The sequence below is a fragment of the Gopherus flavomarginatus genome, chromosome 9, assembly GCF_025201925.1.
Source record: "Gopherus flavomarginatus isolate rGopFla2 chromosome 9, rGopFla2.mat.asm, whole genome shotgun sequence".
Taxonomy (NCBI): domain Eukaryota; kingdom Metazoa; phylum Chordata; order Testudines; family Testudinidae; genus Gopherus; species Gopherus flavomarginatus.
In genome coordinates, this window is record NC_066625.1 from 2,198,391 (window position 1) to 2,217,636 (window position 19,246).

Genomic DNA, 19,246 nt, shown 5'->3' on the forward strand with positions numbered 1-19,246 from the left:
TAATGTATCAAACAGCTAAGGCTGAAATATCTACACTACTGTCATCATAACTGTTTCAATATTTCCATTTGAACAGGGGTATAATCAAAATTTGCTAGTAATGTCAAACTACTTTATTCCATTCCAAGAAAAAGGGTTTATGACAGTGGGGTTCTGGAACTATTAAGATGAAAAGAGTGCAAGAAGTGATCCTAGACATAAATGCATTTTAGACTCAACTGAGTTTGGGGGGAGGGGTTTATTACAATTTTAATGTAATTTTCTGCAATAAAGAATTTTATTATGAATTACTTAGCAATCCTATACTCTTGTATTCTATCTTCAACTCATCCACATAATATTTTAAGAAATTAACATAATAGAAACTTGGAAACTAATTAAATATTTAATTTTCATCTTGAATGCAAGCAGACAAAACTATGATGAAACAGTGAATTGGGTTTGCATAACACAGATGACAAATTTTGACATGTGAAATTATGGTTTGAAACAGCTTCACTATTGAATCCCGTAACATCTATGCTTATTAAAAGTGACTGCTAGCACGTTTGACATATCTTAAAATTCCCCCCAACTTTTATAGTAAAATATAGTTAAGGAAATAAAGTAACATATTAAAGTTAGAGTTGGGTATTTACACTAACAAAGCACATTACATTTCAGCTAACAAAAGCTGAAAATCTAACAAGGACAAAAGTGTCTGCATCTTTATTCCCTCAGTTGAAGCATCACTATCACTTCTCAAGACAGTGTGAGACATGTCAATTGTGACTTTAGAATGCACAGTGCCATTTTATACAGCAAAACATTTACCATTTTTCTATTCTGTCCTTCAGTCTTTCCTAGTTTAATTTATTACTGTAGATTTTTTTTTAAAAGTGACACTATTCATAATTCTATAGTTGGAAGGTCTATGCATGGCTGTAAGCATATCATCTTTTTTATTGTGGCATTTGGCTATGTAAGGAGTGGCTAAAGGAGAAGAGAAACACTTATTTGGAAGATGAGACAATTAATTGTAATTCCATGCACTGGCTAAAAAAGGGAGCCTAAATAAATTAAGTGAAAATATATATAGACTACAGAGGGCTCCAGGGATGTGAGATTCTGTGACAGAGTACAAGCCTTCTGAAGAGTCGGGGGGAAGTGATACCTGTGGTAACATCTTGACTTTAGTGGGGGGGGGGGGGAAGACAAGAGGGATAGCTCAGTGGTTTGAGCATTGGCCTGCTAAACCCAGGGTTGTGAGTTCACTCCTTGAGGGGGCCACTTAGGGATCTGGGGCAAAAATCAGTACTTGGTCCTGCTAGTGAAGGCAGGGGGCTGGACTCAACCTTTCAAGGTCCCTTCCAGTTCTACGAGATAAATAAATAAATAGGAGATATACCTATTATTTTGATACTGTCTTGCATGACCTTCTCATAAACAAACCAGGAAAATACAACCTAGATTGAGCTACTATAAGATGGGTGCATAACTGGTGGGAATGGTTTTCCAAGAGAGTTATCAATGGTTCACAGTCAAGCTGGAAGGGCATATTGAGTGAGATCCTGAAGAGATCTGTTCTGGGTCTGGTTCTCACTGATATCTTCATTAATTATTTAGATAATGGCATGGAGAGTACACTTATAAAGTTTGCAGATGATACCAAGCAAGGAGGGGTTGCAAGTGCTTTGGAGGATACCATTAAAATTCAAAATGGTATGGACAAACTGGAGAAATGGAATTAAATTCAATAAAGACAAATGCAAAAGTACTCCACTTAGGAAGGAATAAATCAATTGCACACATACAAAATAGGAAATGACTGCCTAGGAAGGAGTACTGCAGAAAGGGATGGGGAGGGGGGGGTCATCGTGGATCACAAGCTAAGTATGAGTGGACAGTGTAACACTGCTGCAAAAAACAAAAGAATTATTCTGAGATGTTTTAGCAGGAGAGTTGTAAGCAAGTCATGAGAAGTAATTCTTCCACTCTATTCCACGCTGATTAGGCCCCAACTGGAGTATTTTGTCCAGTTCTGGACACATTTCAGGAAAGATGTGGACAAACTGGAGAAAGTCCAGAGAAGAGCAACAACAATGATTACAGGTCTAGAAAACATGACCTATGAAGGAAGATTGAAAAAATTGGGTTTGTTTAGTCTGGGGAAGAGAAGACAGAGGGGAAATGATAACCATTTTCAAGTACATAAAAGGTTGTTATAAGGAGGAGGGAGAAAAAAAAAATGTTCTGAACCGCTGAGGATAGGACAAGAAGCAATGGGCTTAAATTGCAGTAAGGACGGTTTAGGTTGGACATTAGGAAAAATCTTCCTAACTGTCAAGGTGATTAAGTACTGGAATAAGTTGCAGAGGGAGGTTGTGGAATTTCCATCAGTCTAACCTGCTTTTAAAAATCTCCAAACACCTGTCAGGGATGGTCTACATCAGTGGTTCCCAAACTTGTTCCGCCACTTGTGCGGGGAAAGCCCCTGGCAGGCTGGGCCAGTTTGTTTTCTTGCTGCATCCGCAGGTTCGGCCAATCGCAGCTCCCAGTGGCTGTGGTTCGCTGCTCCAGACCAATGGGAGCACCTGGAAGCAACGCGGGCCGAGGGATGTACTGGCCACCACTTCCAGCAGCTCCCATGGGCCTGGAGCAGCGAACCACGGCCACTGGGAGCTGCGATCGGCTGAACTCGCGGACGCAGCAGGTAAACAAAGGAGCCCGGCCAGGCAGGAGATTTCCCTGCACAAGCAGCAGAACAAGTTTGGGAACCACTGGTCTAGATAATACTTAGTCCTGCCATGAGTGCAGGGGATTGGACTAGATGACTCCCAAGGTCCCCTCCAGTCCTATGATTCCATGATGCTATGTCTGCCATCTTCATTAAGTGTTCAGTCCTGAACCAACTGAAGTCAATGGCAAAACTCCCATTGCCTAATGAGTCCAGGATCAAGCCTTAAGAGACAGATTCTATAGACAATGGCATTGGATGCACAAGATGGCTGCAGATCCAGGATTTAAGAAAGTTAGTCTCCTAATGTAGGTTCATAACTCCAATTAATGAAAGAACAGTGCATTAAAAAGTCCAGCACGCACAATGTAGCAGCTCTTTTTGCCTCAAAGCAGTGTAACTATTCTATGAACCTAAATATACTTTTATTCCTTTGATTTCTGTCACCAGTTTTCATATATATAAAAACACATTTCCTTCCCACACAAACCCTTAATGTATTAGGAGCCTATTATGCTATAGAATTTAGCTTTTCTGTGCAAGTTGTCAACTCAATTAATCCACTGCAAGTTGAGGAAACTAGATATAAGCTCATCTTAAAGTATCAGGTAATTACTGCTGTATACACGAGGCAGAAAGATGAGAATGCACCTTTATATGGAGAATTCACTACCTGATCTTAAGCCACTACGACTAGCTAACATTTAATTGTTAAAAAATTACTATAAATTTGTCTCAAGGCTTAATATTTAACAAAATACAGTGTTTCTAAAGATAAAGAATGTAGCAAATGTTAGTCCCCTGCATAAATATATAATCATTATAAAATTCTCAACAAACACTACCTGAATTAGAATGAAAAAAGGAAGTTACGCCTACACAAAGTAGATATATATTTTCTATATCTTAAAGATATAGCAAGTACTTGAAAGGAATCAAAATATACAATACAAATATTCAAATTAATCACAATACTTTCCATTTGTGTTTGAGCTAAATTAGAGCTCATAGACATGGGAATCCCAGCCCTTTACACCAAGATAAAACTGCTAGAGGTGTCATTTCACTTCAAAGACAGATGGGCAATTACTGTGCCTATCACTCTGATGTCCATGTGCACTAACAGCACATTCGGAAGAACTGCCTCAAATAGATTAACTACATCCCATGACCTACAATACGGCTGGATTGGTAGGAGGATGCAATTTTTTTTTTAAATGAAAGGAGAAGAGGAAGAGAAAAATGAAGGAGAGGAAGATAAAGTAGAACGCTGCTTGTGCACATAGTGCTGTACAAATAATTAAGAAAAGGTGAATAAGAGTGAAGGAATATATCAACCAAACTATGAATAAGCAGCAAAGAATCCTGTGGCTTATAGACTAACAGACGTTTTGGAGCATGAGCATGAGCTTTCGTGGGTGAATACCCACTTCCTCAGATTCACCCACGAAAGCTCATGCTCCAAAACGTCTGTTAGTCTATAAGGTGCCACAGGATTCTTTGCTCCTTTTACAGATCCAGACTAACACGGCTACCCCTCTGACACTTGAAATTATGAATAATTTTCCTTTCCTTTTTTTTTTGAACCACTAGATACACCACTGGCACTGTTATGTTTTCTCATATCCTATCTTTTCAGGCTGAGTCAAAATGTTTCAGACCCTCCCTTTTAATTCAAACAGAAATTAAAATACCTACTCAAACACCACAAAATATAAATAGCTTTAAAGTAACTTACCTTTGATTTTTTGTTCAATGGCCTACAACAAAAAAGAGACAGTGTTAATTTGTTCTTTTGATATCGTGCCTGCATCTGAATAGTCTCACAATAGACTGCTGCCTACTTTTCTTTTAAGATGTTTTGGTACATCGAAAGTGGATAGTTGAAGATCATTTCCCTTCTTCCACCAGCCCTCACTTTATAGCTGCAAAGCTGTTTAAAAACATACCAACAGAAGGCCAAATGGATCATACATTCATTTCTAATCCAACCCAGTTTAGAATGGGTTAAAATTATCAGTATTTATTTGCCTAGCAAAAGTCATAGGAGGTAGAATAATTTTTAGTTTAGATTATGAAAACTGCACAGCTCAAAATAATCCCCAATCATAATAAACAGAAAAACTCAAAGGAGTGTGGGTGTGCAGAACAAATCTAAAATCTTCACTTTTCAAGAGCCTGCAGAAGTTTGACAAGCTACCTTTAGAGTTACCTGTGTGAAAGGGCCAAGATAAAAGGTCTGCGTTGATAAACTATATCACAAGATAACAAAATATTCCTCTCTTCCTGCTGTACTGAAGTGCCCCCATTTGTGTAGGTCCAGTTACACAAGAGAAGACAGTGCATGCGGTGCTCTAAAAAGCATGAAGTAAATAATGGTTCCCCCCCTTCCACCCCGAGCTCTGACATACAAACAACAGACAATTACTGTAACAAAAGAGCAAAATATTTTCAAAGCAGAAGTGAGATTTAACTTCACAGTATCCCTTTCATGTGTGTTCATAAAATGTTAGTGTCATAATAAATGTTCTGCAGCATATAATATTCATTAAAATTAATAATGACTTAGTAATATGAGACCTTACCACAGTGCTCTGCAATGAAATCCTGAGAAGTGGTCAAGATTGACAGATTTGATAATTATTGTGTTTAAATATTAGCACAGTAAGAAACAGTGAGGGCTGATTATACTGAAAAGTTATTAATGCCCTTTACTATCATGTCCACTCATCTGTTAAAGAAATCAGCAGTTCACAGTATTAGCAAATTCTGTACTTCATATTAATTTTTTTTTGCCAAGAACTGATAAAAGCAAGGAAGTGTACACAGATTTGTATACTGTCCAACTTCTAGGCACAGTAGAAAATCTATTTTCTTGTTTCCTTGTACTGCAAAGTATTTGGTATATATATAAAACTACATTTGCTTGGGAATTTTTGAACAACACTCAAGGGTGGCCAATATGTGCAAATTCTTTTTTAAAGAGAAGAAAAGCTATTATTGGTATGTTATATTGTATCAGTTACTGGAACTGAAAAAAAGTGTAAACAGTTCAATGGCTGTTTATGCTGAATGCAACAAAACTTTTACAGGATTCAGTTTAGAATTCTCTTCGTCAACTTTACACTCCAAGCTCCTAAAACACTAAAAAGGAGTTGCAGCCCTTTTTCCTCACTCCAAAAAAAAGCCAGTTACACTATAAATGTCTCTGATATTCTGTGTCATAGCTTTTGACCTAGCTTACACTCATCAAGGCTATCAAATCTGGAGGAGATATTTATTTTGCTGGCTAGGGAAGTTTTTATAGTAATTTTGAACTGCTGAGTTTTGTACTGTATGTGCAATCATTGCTCTGTGCCTAGAGCTCAGCATGCTTGTATGGATACAAATACGTAAGTGTAATAAGATAGTAGAGCTCCCATACCAGGTTCTACATGGCAGTGTGAAACAGACCCTTCTGAAGCCAAGTAACATCCTCACTGTAACTCCTCCTCTTCTTTCCTTTTCCTACTCCTTTCCTCCGAATCCACTAACAAAAATACACACCCCCCCACCACACAATTCATGTATCAAACAAGGCCGTCTTTTCTCCCCTCTAGCACATTCGTCTGTGTATGTATTACCATCTCATGCCCTACCCTTTGTCTGTAGGTGTCCTTAGACTGCAAGCTCCTCCATGGATACACAGATTGTCTTTTTCCTATGTTTGTACAGCTCTCAACACAGTGGGATCTGTATTTTTACTACTCCTAAGTGGGAATGTGCTCTCTCCCACCTCATCTAAGTTAGGACAGTCATCACAGCCACCAGGGCTCAGTCACTGAAATCAGGGGAAAAGCCTTCTTTTAATATATTCCCAACCCCTGTCCTTCCTACCAAAACTTCTACCTGAATGGAGACATCACAAACTTGTCCCATTAACAGGGAGACTATAACAAGAACTCCCCCACACTGAACAAATAGCCCATTATACATGTCAGAAAACTTGTTGTTACCCAATATTAAAAACTTTCTACATGTCTTCCACTCAATGTTATCTCAACCTAGCCTAACTCTCCAACCCAAAAACACCTCACTTGAAGACCTGAGGACTTCATACAGATGTTATCCTTTATTATACCCAGGCAAAAGCAGACTGACTGGGCAATAGTGTATTTGGACAGTACTGTTCTGTAAAAATACTACCATTCGCAGCTGGATCTACAAATCTTAGGAGATTAAACAGGCCTGAGCCTAGAGTTTCACTGCCACAGCTCTGCTGAATGAGCTTTAAGTTGGTCTTTAAGTGACAATTCTGGCAGTAGCTCAGGAATAGGAAAATAAAGGAGGTAAATTTTTGCATTTCTATAGGTAATGCGCTGGACTCAACTGTCCACAATGATCAGGTGCAAAGGCTACCAACTGACGTTAGGGTGACCAGATGTCCTAACTTTATAGGGACAGTCCCGATCTTTCTTATATTGGCTCCTATTACTCCCCATCCCCATCCCGATTTTTCACATTTGCTGTCTGGTCACCCTAACTGACCTCCAAATCAGCCCTATTTAGAAGAAAAAAAGGTTTGGCTTTTAACTAAGTTAGCTAATACATTTTAATTAAGTAGTGTTTAAAAAGATGTCAGCACCTAGGGCAGACAAGGTTTTACCTTTTTTTTAAATGCTAGTCAGGGAGCCTAAAGTAGACCATAACCAGCCAACATATTTCTAAAGGTGTCAAACCTTATCTGTACAAGGTGTGCTGACATGTTTTTAGACACCACTTAATTGCAATGCGTTTGTTTAGCTTGTTTTTAAAAACTGCTTCTTCCTAATCTAGAGAGTCTGAGCTTCTCCAGGGCCGCAAGCAAGCTGGTTATATTCCATTGCTCTCCCTACAGAGAAACTACTTACATTTCTGAAGCATCAAGCCTAAACACTTAGCATTCTGTTGCTTCTACAGTGAAAGCAGGGGAAATCTTTTGGTTTCTTAAGGACAATCAGCATGGCCATATGTAGAAAGGAACTAGTTTAGACAGAATTTCAGTTAAGTTCAGTTACAAGGCTACATATGCTCAGTATTTCTTTAAAACACTTACATTATTTCTGGTGCATAGTTTGTCACTGAATGAGTCAAGCTTTCTGCTGGAGACCAAAAAACCCCAACCAAGCACATTTTGGGGAAAGGATTCCAGAAATGGTAATGGGCAGGTCTACACTAGAAGCTGTACCGATGTAGTTGTGCTGCTGTAGCATGGCTGGTAAAGACATGCTATGCTGATGGAAGAGCGCTCTCCTGTCGGCATAGTTACTCCACTTCCACGAGAGGCGGAAGCTATGCCAGTTGGAGAGCGCCTCCAGCCGACAGCGCTGGTGTGGACAGCTCTTGGCTCACTGTAGCTTGCGTCACCCAGGGTGGTGGTGGTTGGTGGTGGTGGTCTTTTCACACCTCTGAGCAACGCAAGTTAGATTGACTTAAGCAGTAATGTAGACCTGCCCTTATATTAAGATGGTTTGTTCAACACTGACATCTATGAAGCATCATCTCAGGAAAAAAAATGAAGCCAAAGACCCCATGAGCAAAGAATCTCCTTTTCAATAAAGGGCATTGCTGGAAGATTTTGAACCCTAACAGAAAATTATTTATGCATATGTACTTGAGCAGTAGTAATGGAGTTGTGCACTAATGAAGCAAGTCCTTATACAGTTTGTTCTTGCTGCTATAAAGCTTACACAGGGTCTCATTCTGGGTTATAAGCAAATACCCCATCTTTTCTAAAAAACGTTCCAGAAAAAGATGATGATGGGGGGGCGCGAGGAGGGAGAGAGAACAGAATTAGGTGTGTACTTAGTTTCCGTAAATGAGATAAACTCCTTTAATTTGACAAGAGGTCTGTGTTGCAGAAATGACTAACTATTTTTCTGCATATGAACTGAACATTTAACATTGCTCAGGAGGATCAAGAAAAAGATTGAGAGCTGGGCTTATTTTAGATGTCTCCTTCTAGGAATTCAAAGTCTGAAATGGAAATATGTTCTTAACCAGATTTACAGGCTTCTCTCAACCGGGGCATCTACAATGTTAAATACTAATGACTGACAGATACTGTTTTAGCATTACCCAAAAATAATTTTGTATTTTTTCTTTAAAAATGTCTCAGGAATAATTCCTAGTATTCACTCAGTGCTCTTATATCTTCAAAGCACTTTACCATAATTAGTCTTAAACCCTACTCCCTGCTGCCAATGTTTTAATTTTTCCATCTTTGATAAAGTATGTGTGATGAAGAGTCACACTCATCACAGAAGGCTAATCAAGTGTATTAAAATAAGGCTAACAGCTAAAAACAACTATCTTAAAAAACATTTTATACTTGGTCAGTCTTCACACTGTGTATTCATGGGCTTCCATCCAGAAACATCCCTATCAACTGAAGAGCTGTGAGCTAAATGGATATCTAAACAAGATCTTTAGCTTTGAAGAAACTATGCCTGCAAGTTCAGTAAAGATATTCAGAAAGACAGTTACTTGATGATTGCTTTGTGCTTTGGAAGTGCTATGATGAGATTTAAAAAAAAAAAAAAAAAAGGCTTATCTTTAACAGCTATATTACAATAAGCAAAATTAGTCTGAGGAAAAACACAAAGCCAAATCTTATTTTAAAATAAACAACCCTTAAAATGATTCACATACCTTTTTTTGAGCAGCTTCCTTCTTTTTCTTGTCTTCTTTTCTCTTTTTCCTTTCTTCCATCAACTGTTCCTCTTCTTGCACTAAATCCCTGAACCACACAGTTTGTAATTAACTCTCCCAAAATGCATTCAGTAGACATTTCTATTCCTTCATTTATACTCTTTTTAGAAATTATCTTAAAGAGATATGGGAATTTTATCCCTAATTTGTTGACTGCATAAAATTTCTAAAGGGATCAGTTAGTCTAAATCAAGATAATATATACTGTCACTCTACATCACAAGTGGAAAACTGTTTTATTATGGTGTCCATTTTAATAGGCCTATTTTCAATATGCAACATCCAGGAGCAGAGATCCTTCTTCCACACCCCTGAAATTAAAACTACCACCACCACCCCCACCCCCATGTACAGTACCATTCTATATATGGTACCTTCTTTCTACCAAAGGACATAAGTAAACTAAAAGGAATAACCCTTAATTAAATCACAAATCAGTGTTAGTTCTAAAGGGTTGGCATGATTCTAATACTATTTAATCTTTACCTTCTGCTGTGAATTAGCTCTGAAATTGAATTTTTACATGTCAAATTTGCCACATCTTCTTTCAGACATAACCAGCTTCCGCAGATAAATGTTAAAACAGCAGCATAGTTTAACAGAGTTGGAGCCAGGAAATTCTTACATACATTTCAATTCATCCTTACATACTTTATGCAACACAATGTTCACTACCAATGCAGCTGTGCAGCCGTATTCTAATCTCACTTTCTAGGCAGCTTTAAGAGCACTCCATTCTTGCAGTTAGAATGGAATTTAGTCCTTTGAACAAGAACGGGAACATATGAATAGAAAAGCTGAAATTGAAGAGCACTGAAGATTCAAGTACTCCTACGGACTATGCAGCAAGACACAATAAGATAACAACAAAGAAACAGTAAGTTTTAAAGTAAACTGCAGGCTAAAGGAAGTTTATTAAAAGGTAATAAGAACGTAAGAGTGGCCATATTGGGTCAGATTGGTGGCCCATCCAGCCTAGTAGCTTGTCTCTGACAGCAGCCAGTGCCAGATGTTTCAGAGGGAATGAACAGAACATGGACATTTCAAGTGCTCCATCCCCTGATGTCCAGTCCCAGCTGGAGGTTTAGGGACACCTGAAGCATGGAACAGTCTTTCTGACATAACCACCAAGGATGAACCTATTCACCGTGAACTTATTTCTTTTTTGAACTCTATTTTTAACCTTAACATCCCCTGACAATGCATTCAACAGGCTGACTATGGTTGTGTGAGGAAGTACTTCCTTATGCTTGTTTTAAACCTGCTGCCTATTAATTCAATTGGGTGACCCCTGGTTCCTGTGCTATGAGAAGGAGTAAATAACACTTCCCTATTCACTTTCTCCACACCATTCACGATTTTACAGACCCCCATCTTATCCTCTCTTAGCCACCGCTTTTCTAGCTGAACAGTCCCAAGTCTTTTTAATCTATTCTTGCATGGAAGCTGTTCCAACCCCCTAATTGTTCTGTACCTTTCCCAACTTTAATGTATCTTTTTTGTAATGTGACAACCAGAACTGTATGCAATATTCAAGTTGTGTGTTTACCATAGATTTAAATAGTGGCATTAGGATATTTTCTGTTTTATATATATATCCCAGGCCTAATGATTCCTAACATTGTTGGCTTTTTTGCTTGCCACTGCACACTGAGCAGATGTTTTCAGAGAACTCTTCATGATGACTCTAAGATCGCTTTCTTAAGTGGTAATAGCTAATTTAGAACCCATCATTTTGCATGTAAAATTGACATTATTTTTTCCAGTGTTCATTACTTTGGACTTAACACTGAATTTCATCTGCAATTTTGTTGCCCAGTCACCCAGTTCTGTGAGATCCCTTTGAGACTCTCTGCAGTCGGCTTCATACTTAACTATCCTGAGTAATTTTGTATTTTCTGCAAACTCTGCCACCTTACTAATCACCCTCTTTTCCAGATCTATGAATATCTTAACAGCACAGGTCCCAGTAGAGGGTCTTGGGGGACCCCACTATTTACCTCTTTCCATTGAGGAAAAACGTTTGAAGAGATGGTACAGAGTAGACTACAAAGTTAGGTCAACGTAAGTCACCTATCTGTGCATGTGTCTACACTTAAATTTGTCTCCAGTCAACTTAAGCACTTTGTTACAGCAATACACTAATACCACCTTCCCAAATGGTGCAGAGATATGGTTGATCTAAAGAGACTGATGCAGTGTAAGTATGGACACTGCACGACCTGCAGTCTTCAACAGCTGTCCCACAATGCCCCATTTCTTGCAACAAGTGACCATTGTGGTCACAGTTGTAAACTCCATTGCCTAAGCGACTCAGAGACCAGAAGCCACCACTCCATTTAACGCGTCCCCCCCCGAAGTTTTTGAAACGCCTTTTCTTGACTACCCACCTTGGTGAGCAAACCTAGCAGCTCCCCCTTCTTGAGTGCAACTTCCCAAACAATGCTAGTTCTATCCACTAGACACATACACCGATCAATGAGAACCACAGTCAGTGTTTGTGTAGTCACAATGACCTACATTTGTGCCCTGAAAATGGACAGAAACGTTTGCTGTGTTTCCAATTTTAAAGTTCTGTTCTGTTAAACGTTTGCATTGCATTGCCTGTTTTTTTGTACGTTGTTTTTTGCACTGTTTTTGTTTCGATACATTTCTGTTTTTGAAGAATAAAATCTTTATTAGTTCACGACAAATACTGCAGAATGCATAGCAGGACTCAAAGCACACAGTGCCTGTAAACATACAGCACCACAGAATGCGTAGGTTCAGAAAAACAGTACATTTATAACTGACAGCAAGCACTACACCATTTCTAACAGCACCCAAAGCTTCAGGCCCAGATAACAGTGCATTGCAGAATGGTGAGCCTCATGACTGTTCAAGTGTTCTTTCAAAAGCCTCCTTCAACCACACAGCTCCCTGTTGAGCTCTTGTAAAAGCCTTTGTCTGGCTGTTCAAAGTCAGCAGACACTGCTTCACCTCCTCCCTGGTGGCAATTTCCCCCTTTGCCTCACAGATATTATGCAGGACACCACAGGCATCTATAACCATATATTCCTCACTGAGATTCAGTCTAGTGAGTAACCACCACCAGCATCCCTCTGAGCTACCAAAAGCACATTCAACTGTTGTTCTGCACATGTGGAGCCAGTAGTTTAATCTCCTTTTGTTACTGTCCAGGTGGTCAGTGTACCGCTTCATAAGCCAGGGGAACCAGGGATAAACTCGGTCCCTCTAGAATCACCATTTGCATTTCAATATTCACCAGTCAGGAAAAAATGTCCCAGCTTGCAGCTTTCTGAAAAGTCAAGTATTCTTAAGATGCAAGTGGCAAGTACCTTCCCTGACCAGCCCACACCAATACTGGGGAAGTGTCCCCAGGGATTCACCAATGTTTTCATAACCACAGAAGAGAAGCCCTTTCTGCTGATGTACTCAATGGCAAGGTGGGCTAGCACCAAAAAAGGATGTGCAAACAGTCTATTGCCCCATCGCAGTTTGGGAACCCCATTATTGCAAACACAACTGTTATGTCCTGCACACTGTCCAGAATCAAAGTCTTGCATAGCAGGAGCTGATTAATGGACCTACACACTTGCATAACGACAGCCCCACTGCAGATTTTCCAATCCCAAAATGATTTCACACTGACAGTAGCAATCTGGCATTGAAAGCTTGCACAACGTGATAGCCACTCACCTCCCCACTGTCAACACAGCTCTCATTGTGGTGCTGTTGAACCAGAGGGCTGGGATGAGCTCGGCACACAGATCCAGGAATGAGGCCTTTCAAACCCAAAAGTTCTGCAGCCATTGCTCGACATCTCAAACCTGCATTACGATGTGATTCCACCAGTCAGTGCTTGTTTATCACTTCAAGAAGCAGTGCTCTACCATCTGCAGCTGCTCTGTGAATGTTGGCAACAACCCTGAATGGCCTCTCAGCAAACTGTCCTCAAAGAAATAGTCATGTCCCCTGTTGCTGTGGTACTTCCTATGGGTCAATTATGCATCCTGTATTTGTAACATTCATGAGAATAGCATGGAGCTCTGAGGGCTCCATGTTTCTGTCAAGAAAAGGGAGAGGGAAACGTGTTCCACAGGTTCATGGGATTTAAGAAGAAGGCATGGAAAGTTATGGGGTATGGAAGGCATCATGGGATGGAGAAAGTTACATGCTGGGAATCTGATACCTAGCTCCCAGAGATCCAAGGGTGAGTCATTTCTATTCCACAACACCCTGTAAGAAGGTCTCAAAAGGCACTGAAGTTTGTAGTGTAGACATAGCTGAAGTGACTAAGTGGCTGGAATGAATAGGAATTGCAGAGAACCACAAGTAGCAGAAGGACAAGACTGCTGGAGTAGGCAGAAGAGAAAGTGAATGTAAGTTAAGGGTGCAGCAAGTCCAGGATAGTCTTGAGTGCTCTAGCGATCCCTGGCAACAGGAATCTGCTTTTCTTCAGCAGTAGTACTGTAATCACGACAGCTCACATTAAACACACAAAAAAAGAGAACTTTGAAAAAGTACCAGATAAACCTAACAATAAAAAGGAAACAGCGGCAGCTACCATCGAAGGACTCACCTGCAGGTAAGGCACATGTTTGCTTGCTGCAAGAGAGATTTAGTGGGGGGGCTTTACTATAGGGCCGTCCGGGGGGGGGGGGGAAGAGCGGGGCGTAAGTGGGGCAATTTGCCCCAGGCCCCATAGGGGCCCTCATGACAGTTTTTCAGGGCCCCTGGAGAGGGGTCCTTCACTTGCTCCGGGGGCCCTGGAAAACTCTCGTGCGGCCCGGGCCCCCGGAGCTTCTTCCACTCCGGGTCTTTGCCAGCGGGGGGTCCTTCCGCTCTGGGGCGGAAGGACGGCCCGCCGCCGAATTACCGCCGAAGGGGACCCGCCGCCAAAGTGCAGCCTGGTCTTTGGCGGTAGTTCGGCAACCGGGGGTCCTTCCGCTCCGGGACCCGCCGCCGAAGTGTCCCGAAGACCCGCTGCAGGGGCCCCCACCACCAGATTACTGCCGAAGACCCAGCTGCACTTCGGCGGCGGGTCCCGTTTCGGCGGTAATTTGGCAGTGGGGGGGCCCCACTGCAGATCTTCGGGGCACTTCGGTGGCGGATCCTGGAGTGGAAGGACCCCCCGCTGCCAAATTACCGCCGAAGACTCCAGGCCCCCAGAATCCTCTGGGCGGCCCTGCTTTATTGGAACTAACTATTTCAAAATTCTATAGTCCAATAAAAAAAACTATTTTATATTAGGGAAGCTTAGAAACCCCACTCACAAGATACTCCACTGCCATTTTAAAGTCTGAAAATGGTTCCACGGGCTTGTGTTCTCATCCCAGTAACACTTCCTAGATTGGCAGTGTCATAAACAGATAAGAAAAGTTAACAGCACAGAAGTATTTTATATCTCTTTGACTGTAAAGGGTTAACAAGTTCAGTAAGCCTGGCTGTCACCTGACCAGAGGACCAGTCAGAGGACAGGATACTTTCAAATCTTGAGGGAGGGAAGTTTTTGTGCTGTGCTGTTAGTTTTGGTTGTTGTTCACTCTGGGGGCTCAGAGGGACCAGATGTGCAACCAGGTTTCTCTCCAGTCTCTCCAATACAGGCTCTTATAAGTTCAGATTAGTGAGTATTAGGTAGATAAAGCGAGTTAGGCTTATGTTTGTTTTCTTTATTTGCAAATGTGTATTTGGTTGGAAGGAGTTCAAATGTGCATTTGGCTGAAAGGAGTTCAAATTGGTATTTTGCTGAAAAGATTTTTATTTGTATTTGTATACTTAGGCTGGGAGGGTGTTCCCAGTGTCTATAGCTGAAAGACCCTGTACCTATTCCATTTTAAATTTACAAAGCTAATTTTTACTGTTTTTCTCTCTCGAATTAAAAGTTTCTTGTTTAAGAACCTGATTGTTTTTTTATTCTGGTGAGACCCCAAGGGACTGGGTCTGGATTCACCAGGGAATTGGTGGGGAGAAAGGAGGGAAGGGGGAGAGAAAGGCTAATTTCTCTCTGTGTCAGGATTACTTTCTCTCTCAGGAAGAGTCTGGGAGGGGGAAAGAGAAGGAGGGAGGAAGGTGAATTGTCCTCTCTGTTTTGTGATTCAAGGAGTTTGAATCACAGAGTGATCTTCCAGGATAACCCAGGGAGGGGAAGTCTGGGAGAGGCAACGGTGAGGGAAAGGGTTTACTTTCCGTGTGTTAAGATCCAGAGGCTGGGTCTTGGGGGTCCCCGGGCAAGGTTTTGTGGGGACCAGAGTGTACCAGGCACTGGAATTCCGGTTGGTGGCAGCGCTACAGGTTCTAAGCTGGTAATTGAGCTTAGAGGAATTCATGCTGGTACCCCATCTTTTGGACGCTAAGGTTCAGAGTGGGGATTATACCATGACAGGCAGGCGAAGCAAGATTACAAGAAAGTTTGAAAGTTTTCTTCTGGTAGTCTTTCAGAGGCAGCGTTGTCTAAGACCAGCACACAATTGAAAGTTTGTTCCCTTGCCTTGGGCAAGACATTCACCCTCTGCGGTGCTGCAAGTAAGTTAAATGTTTGTATAGCACTTTGAATGGGGCTTGAAAAAAGGACCAGCCTACTTACTACTGGTAAGTAGGCAGTTTCCCAGAGTGGGAAAAGGTACTTAAATCCATTAATTTCTGCAGAATTTAAGTTTTCTAAAATATGAGGTCCTTAATCCTGAATCTGTAGGCAAACTGCTCCACTTTCTCTGCCACTCCTAAAATTGTCAAGCAGCAGCAGTTAAATTGACAAGAGGTGGCCAGGGTTGCTATACAGAGCTCCGTGGGCAGTGAAACTAATTACAACCCATGTTAGTTCCACTCTCCTACTGCTTTGAAAAACAGAAGAATGGCCACACTAGGACAGACCAAAAGTCCATCTAGCCCAGTACCCTCTCTTCCAACAGTGGCCAGTGCCAGGTGCTTCAGAGGGAATGAACAGAACAGGGAATCATCAAGTGATCCATCCCTTGTCACCCATTCCCAGCTTCTGGCAAACAGAGGCTAGGGACACCATCCCAGCCCATCCTGACTAACAGCCATTGAGGGACCGATCCTCCATGAATTTATCTAGTTCTTTTTTGAACCCTGTTACAGTCTTGGCCTTCACAACATCCTCTGGCAAAGAGCTCCCACAGGTTGACTGTGTGTTGTGTGAAGAAATGCTTCCCTTGTTTTAAACCTGCTGCCTATTAATTTCATTTGTTGACTTCTAGATCTTGTGTTATGAGGAGTAAATAATTTCTTTATTTACTTTCTACACAACAGTCATGATTTTATAGACCTCTATCATATCCCCCTGTAGTCATTTCTTTTTCCAAGTGGAAAAGTCCCAGCCTTGTTAGTCTCTCCTCTTATGGAAGCTGCTCCATATCCCTAATTATTTTTCTTGCCCTTTTCTGAACCTCTTCCATGAGCAGCAGCTGATGCACCGGAGCTGCTGGATCTGTACATGGCTATTGGCTCTTCCCCATCTTTTATATCATCTTCTTGCTAGTGTGTCTACAAACTTTTCAAGTCCAACCTTTAAATGTGTAAAGGTACTAACCATGCTATTCATCTAGGATGGAAAAGCATACTGGTGAATTAAACAGCTATTTTAATTCTTAATTGTTTTTTGGGGGGCAGAGAGCATGAAGGGGTAAGGGAAATCAAAGTATTTATTGCAAGTTTACTGATTAGCTAATGCTACTTTGCTAAAATTAATCCCATTTCTCTCCTTTGTAGACTCAAAATTCAGCTTCACTCACCACGTAAGACATTATGGTCTATTTAAAAGCATTGAGGGGAAAAAACATAGCTTTTAAGGAAGATGTGCAGTCTCCCACTTTAGCTTCACAATGTTGAAATCATCTGAGTCTGGTTGGCTGCTATCATTACAACATTTTTCTTTGGCAGCAAAGTTACATACAATTAGGCCTGGCAAGCTAGTCAATTGACCAGCCAAATAAATTCAACTGACCACCTATTTGGCCATGGTCAAATATTCCCACAAAAATGCCTAGATGTAGGTAGAGACCTACATTTTTGATTGCATCATGGTGCCAAGTGTTAGCAAGCCTACTTAAATGTCTTGATCACTTACTTTACTACATATTGTCACCCGCTGGGAAAAAGGTGAACTAATTGAAAGATGAGCATCTTGATTGGCCGGAATTCTCTAGAACATTCTATGTATGTATGTCTCTGTCTGTCTGTCTTTATTTATATACCAGGCCATCAATGCACATTGTAGTTTACAAAGCACATTAACATGATGACAAAAGGTACAGATGAAGTGAATAAAGATAATGAAAAGCAAGATGCTTGAAGAGCTGGCCTGTTGCCTACCTAGCGTAAGTGCATTTAAAAATGACTTTTATAGTTGTTATTTGTTTGTTTTATTTCATTTTTCTTTTCTTCTGTAACTGTTCAGTCTCAATAGTATTCACATTTAAGTGCCAACTTAACATTGCTAAAAAAGGTAATAATAATTCTCTCTTTTTTTTTAGAACTCCATTTCATTGTGTTTCACATTTCTGGGAGTTAAAATAACTCAGTTAAGTAACTTTTTTTTTGTAATTAAGTATAAATATTTAAGGCTCAGTCTATCAGACATCATAAAGTCTTACTCCTTTTTAAGCAGCAAAGAATCCTGTGGCATCTTATAGACTAACAGATGTTTTGGAGCATTAGCTTTCGTGGGTGAATACCCACTTCCTCAGATGCATGTCCTTTTTGTTACTATTCGAATAAATTAGTGCTTTAAAATATTAACCACTTTTGATATATTTGACCAATGTTTGACCAGCAAAAGTGTTTCTGGATCGCTCAAATGTCCAACCCTATATACAATTATGAAACTGGAGTTTCCAAACACAAAACACAAGACTTTTTAACTTAAATAAAAGGTAAAACTACTTACTGCATTTTTAGTATGCAAATACAAAAGAGGGAGAAACAGGAAAATCAGATACAATACAAATTCCTATAAAAACTACTGATAAGACCAATTTGCACACTTAGAAACTTAGAAACACAGAGAGCAAGCTTCCATGTTGCACCACAGTGGAAACAGATTTCACAGAGTTTTATGCAGAAGAGCCACATATGCCTTTAACCCGGTTCTGCTGCTGAGAATATGCACAGTTTCAGCTGTCGTGGCAATTCACATCAATATACTTCCTAGCTTTCCAACAGACAGAACAAGGGCTCCCATTCAGGCTGCCTATTTTAGGCAGTTCCCAAATAAATAACACTAAAAAGCAGACACTCTTTGTGGGTACACCTTTACTTGAGGGAGAGCAATTATGTTCAAGCATCTTGCAGAAAGTTCCAGCTGTTTTGAGAAGGCAAAGATCACCATTATTGCGCTCATCTGAGTACCATCTCTCAACATCTTGCTGAAGAATCTCATGGTTGGGGCAAAAGGCCAACTTGACCTTTAAAGTGATTCTCCTCCAATATGGAACAATGCCACAACAATGAACTTTAAACTTCACTGCTTGTAAGCACTTCGCATGGCAGTACATTTCCACAGCATTAAAACAGAAGGGAAGGTTCCCAAACTTCAAAGTACATATAAGAACCCGAGTCTCCATTAACTTTGTCCTAAATACAATATAATTTATCTCATTATGGGCTGGCCTGAACATTTTCCTTAAATCTATCAGTTTGACAACTCCAGGGCAGGAGTTACGTAATTTCAAACCTAAAAAATGTACTTTTTAAAAAATTATATTATATAAAATTTCCCCTCCTTTCCCATTCTTTTTAATTTGTCTCCATAGAACAGAAGTTATTTGGAGCAGGAATTGC

General features: G+C 40.4%; 1 protein-coding gene across 14 annotated transcripts in view; it reads right to left on the reverse strand.

Moving 5' to 3' along the window:
• Positions 1 to 19,246, reverse strand: part of TNRC6A (trinucleotide repeat containing adaptor 6A) — a 187,042-nt gene that overhangs the window by 54,179 nt on the left and 113,617 nt on the right. For 13 of the 14 annotated variants that reach the window (XM_050968534.1, XM_050968529.1, XM_050968535.1 and 10 more), the window contains 2 exons: positions 9,386 to 9,473; positions 4,455 to 4,476 (listed from right to left, as the gene is read on the reverse strand). In XM_050968534.1, coding sequence (XP_050824491.1) covers positions 4,455 to 4,476; positions 9,386 to 9,473 — 110 coding nt within the window. Of the gene's footprint in view, positions 1 to 4,454; positions 4,477 to 4,560; positions 4,635 to 9,385; positions 9,474 to 19,246 lie in introns of those variants that run through there. The other variant, XM_050968536.1, reaches the window with a different exon arrangement.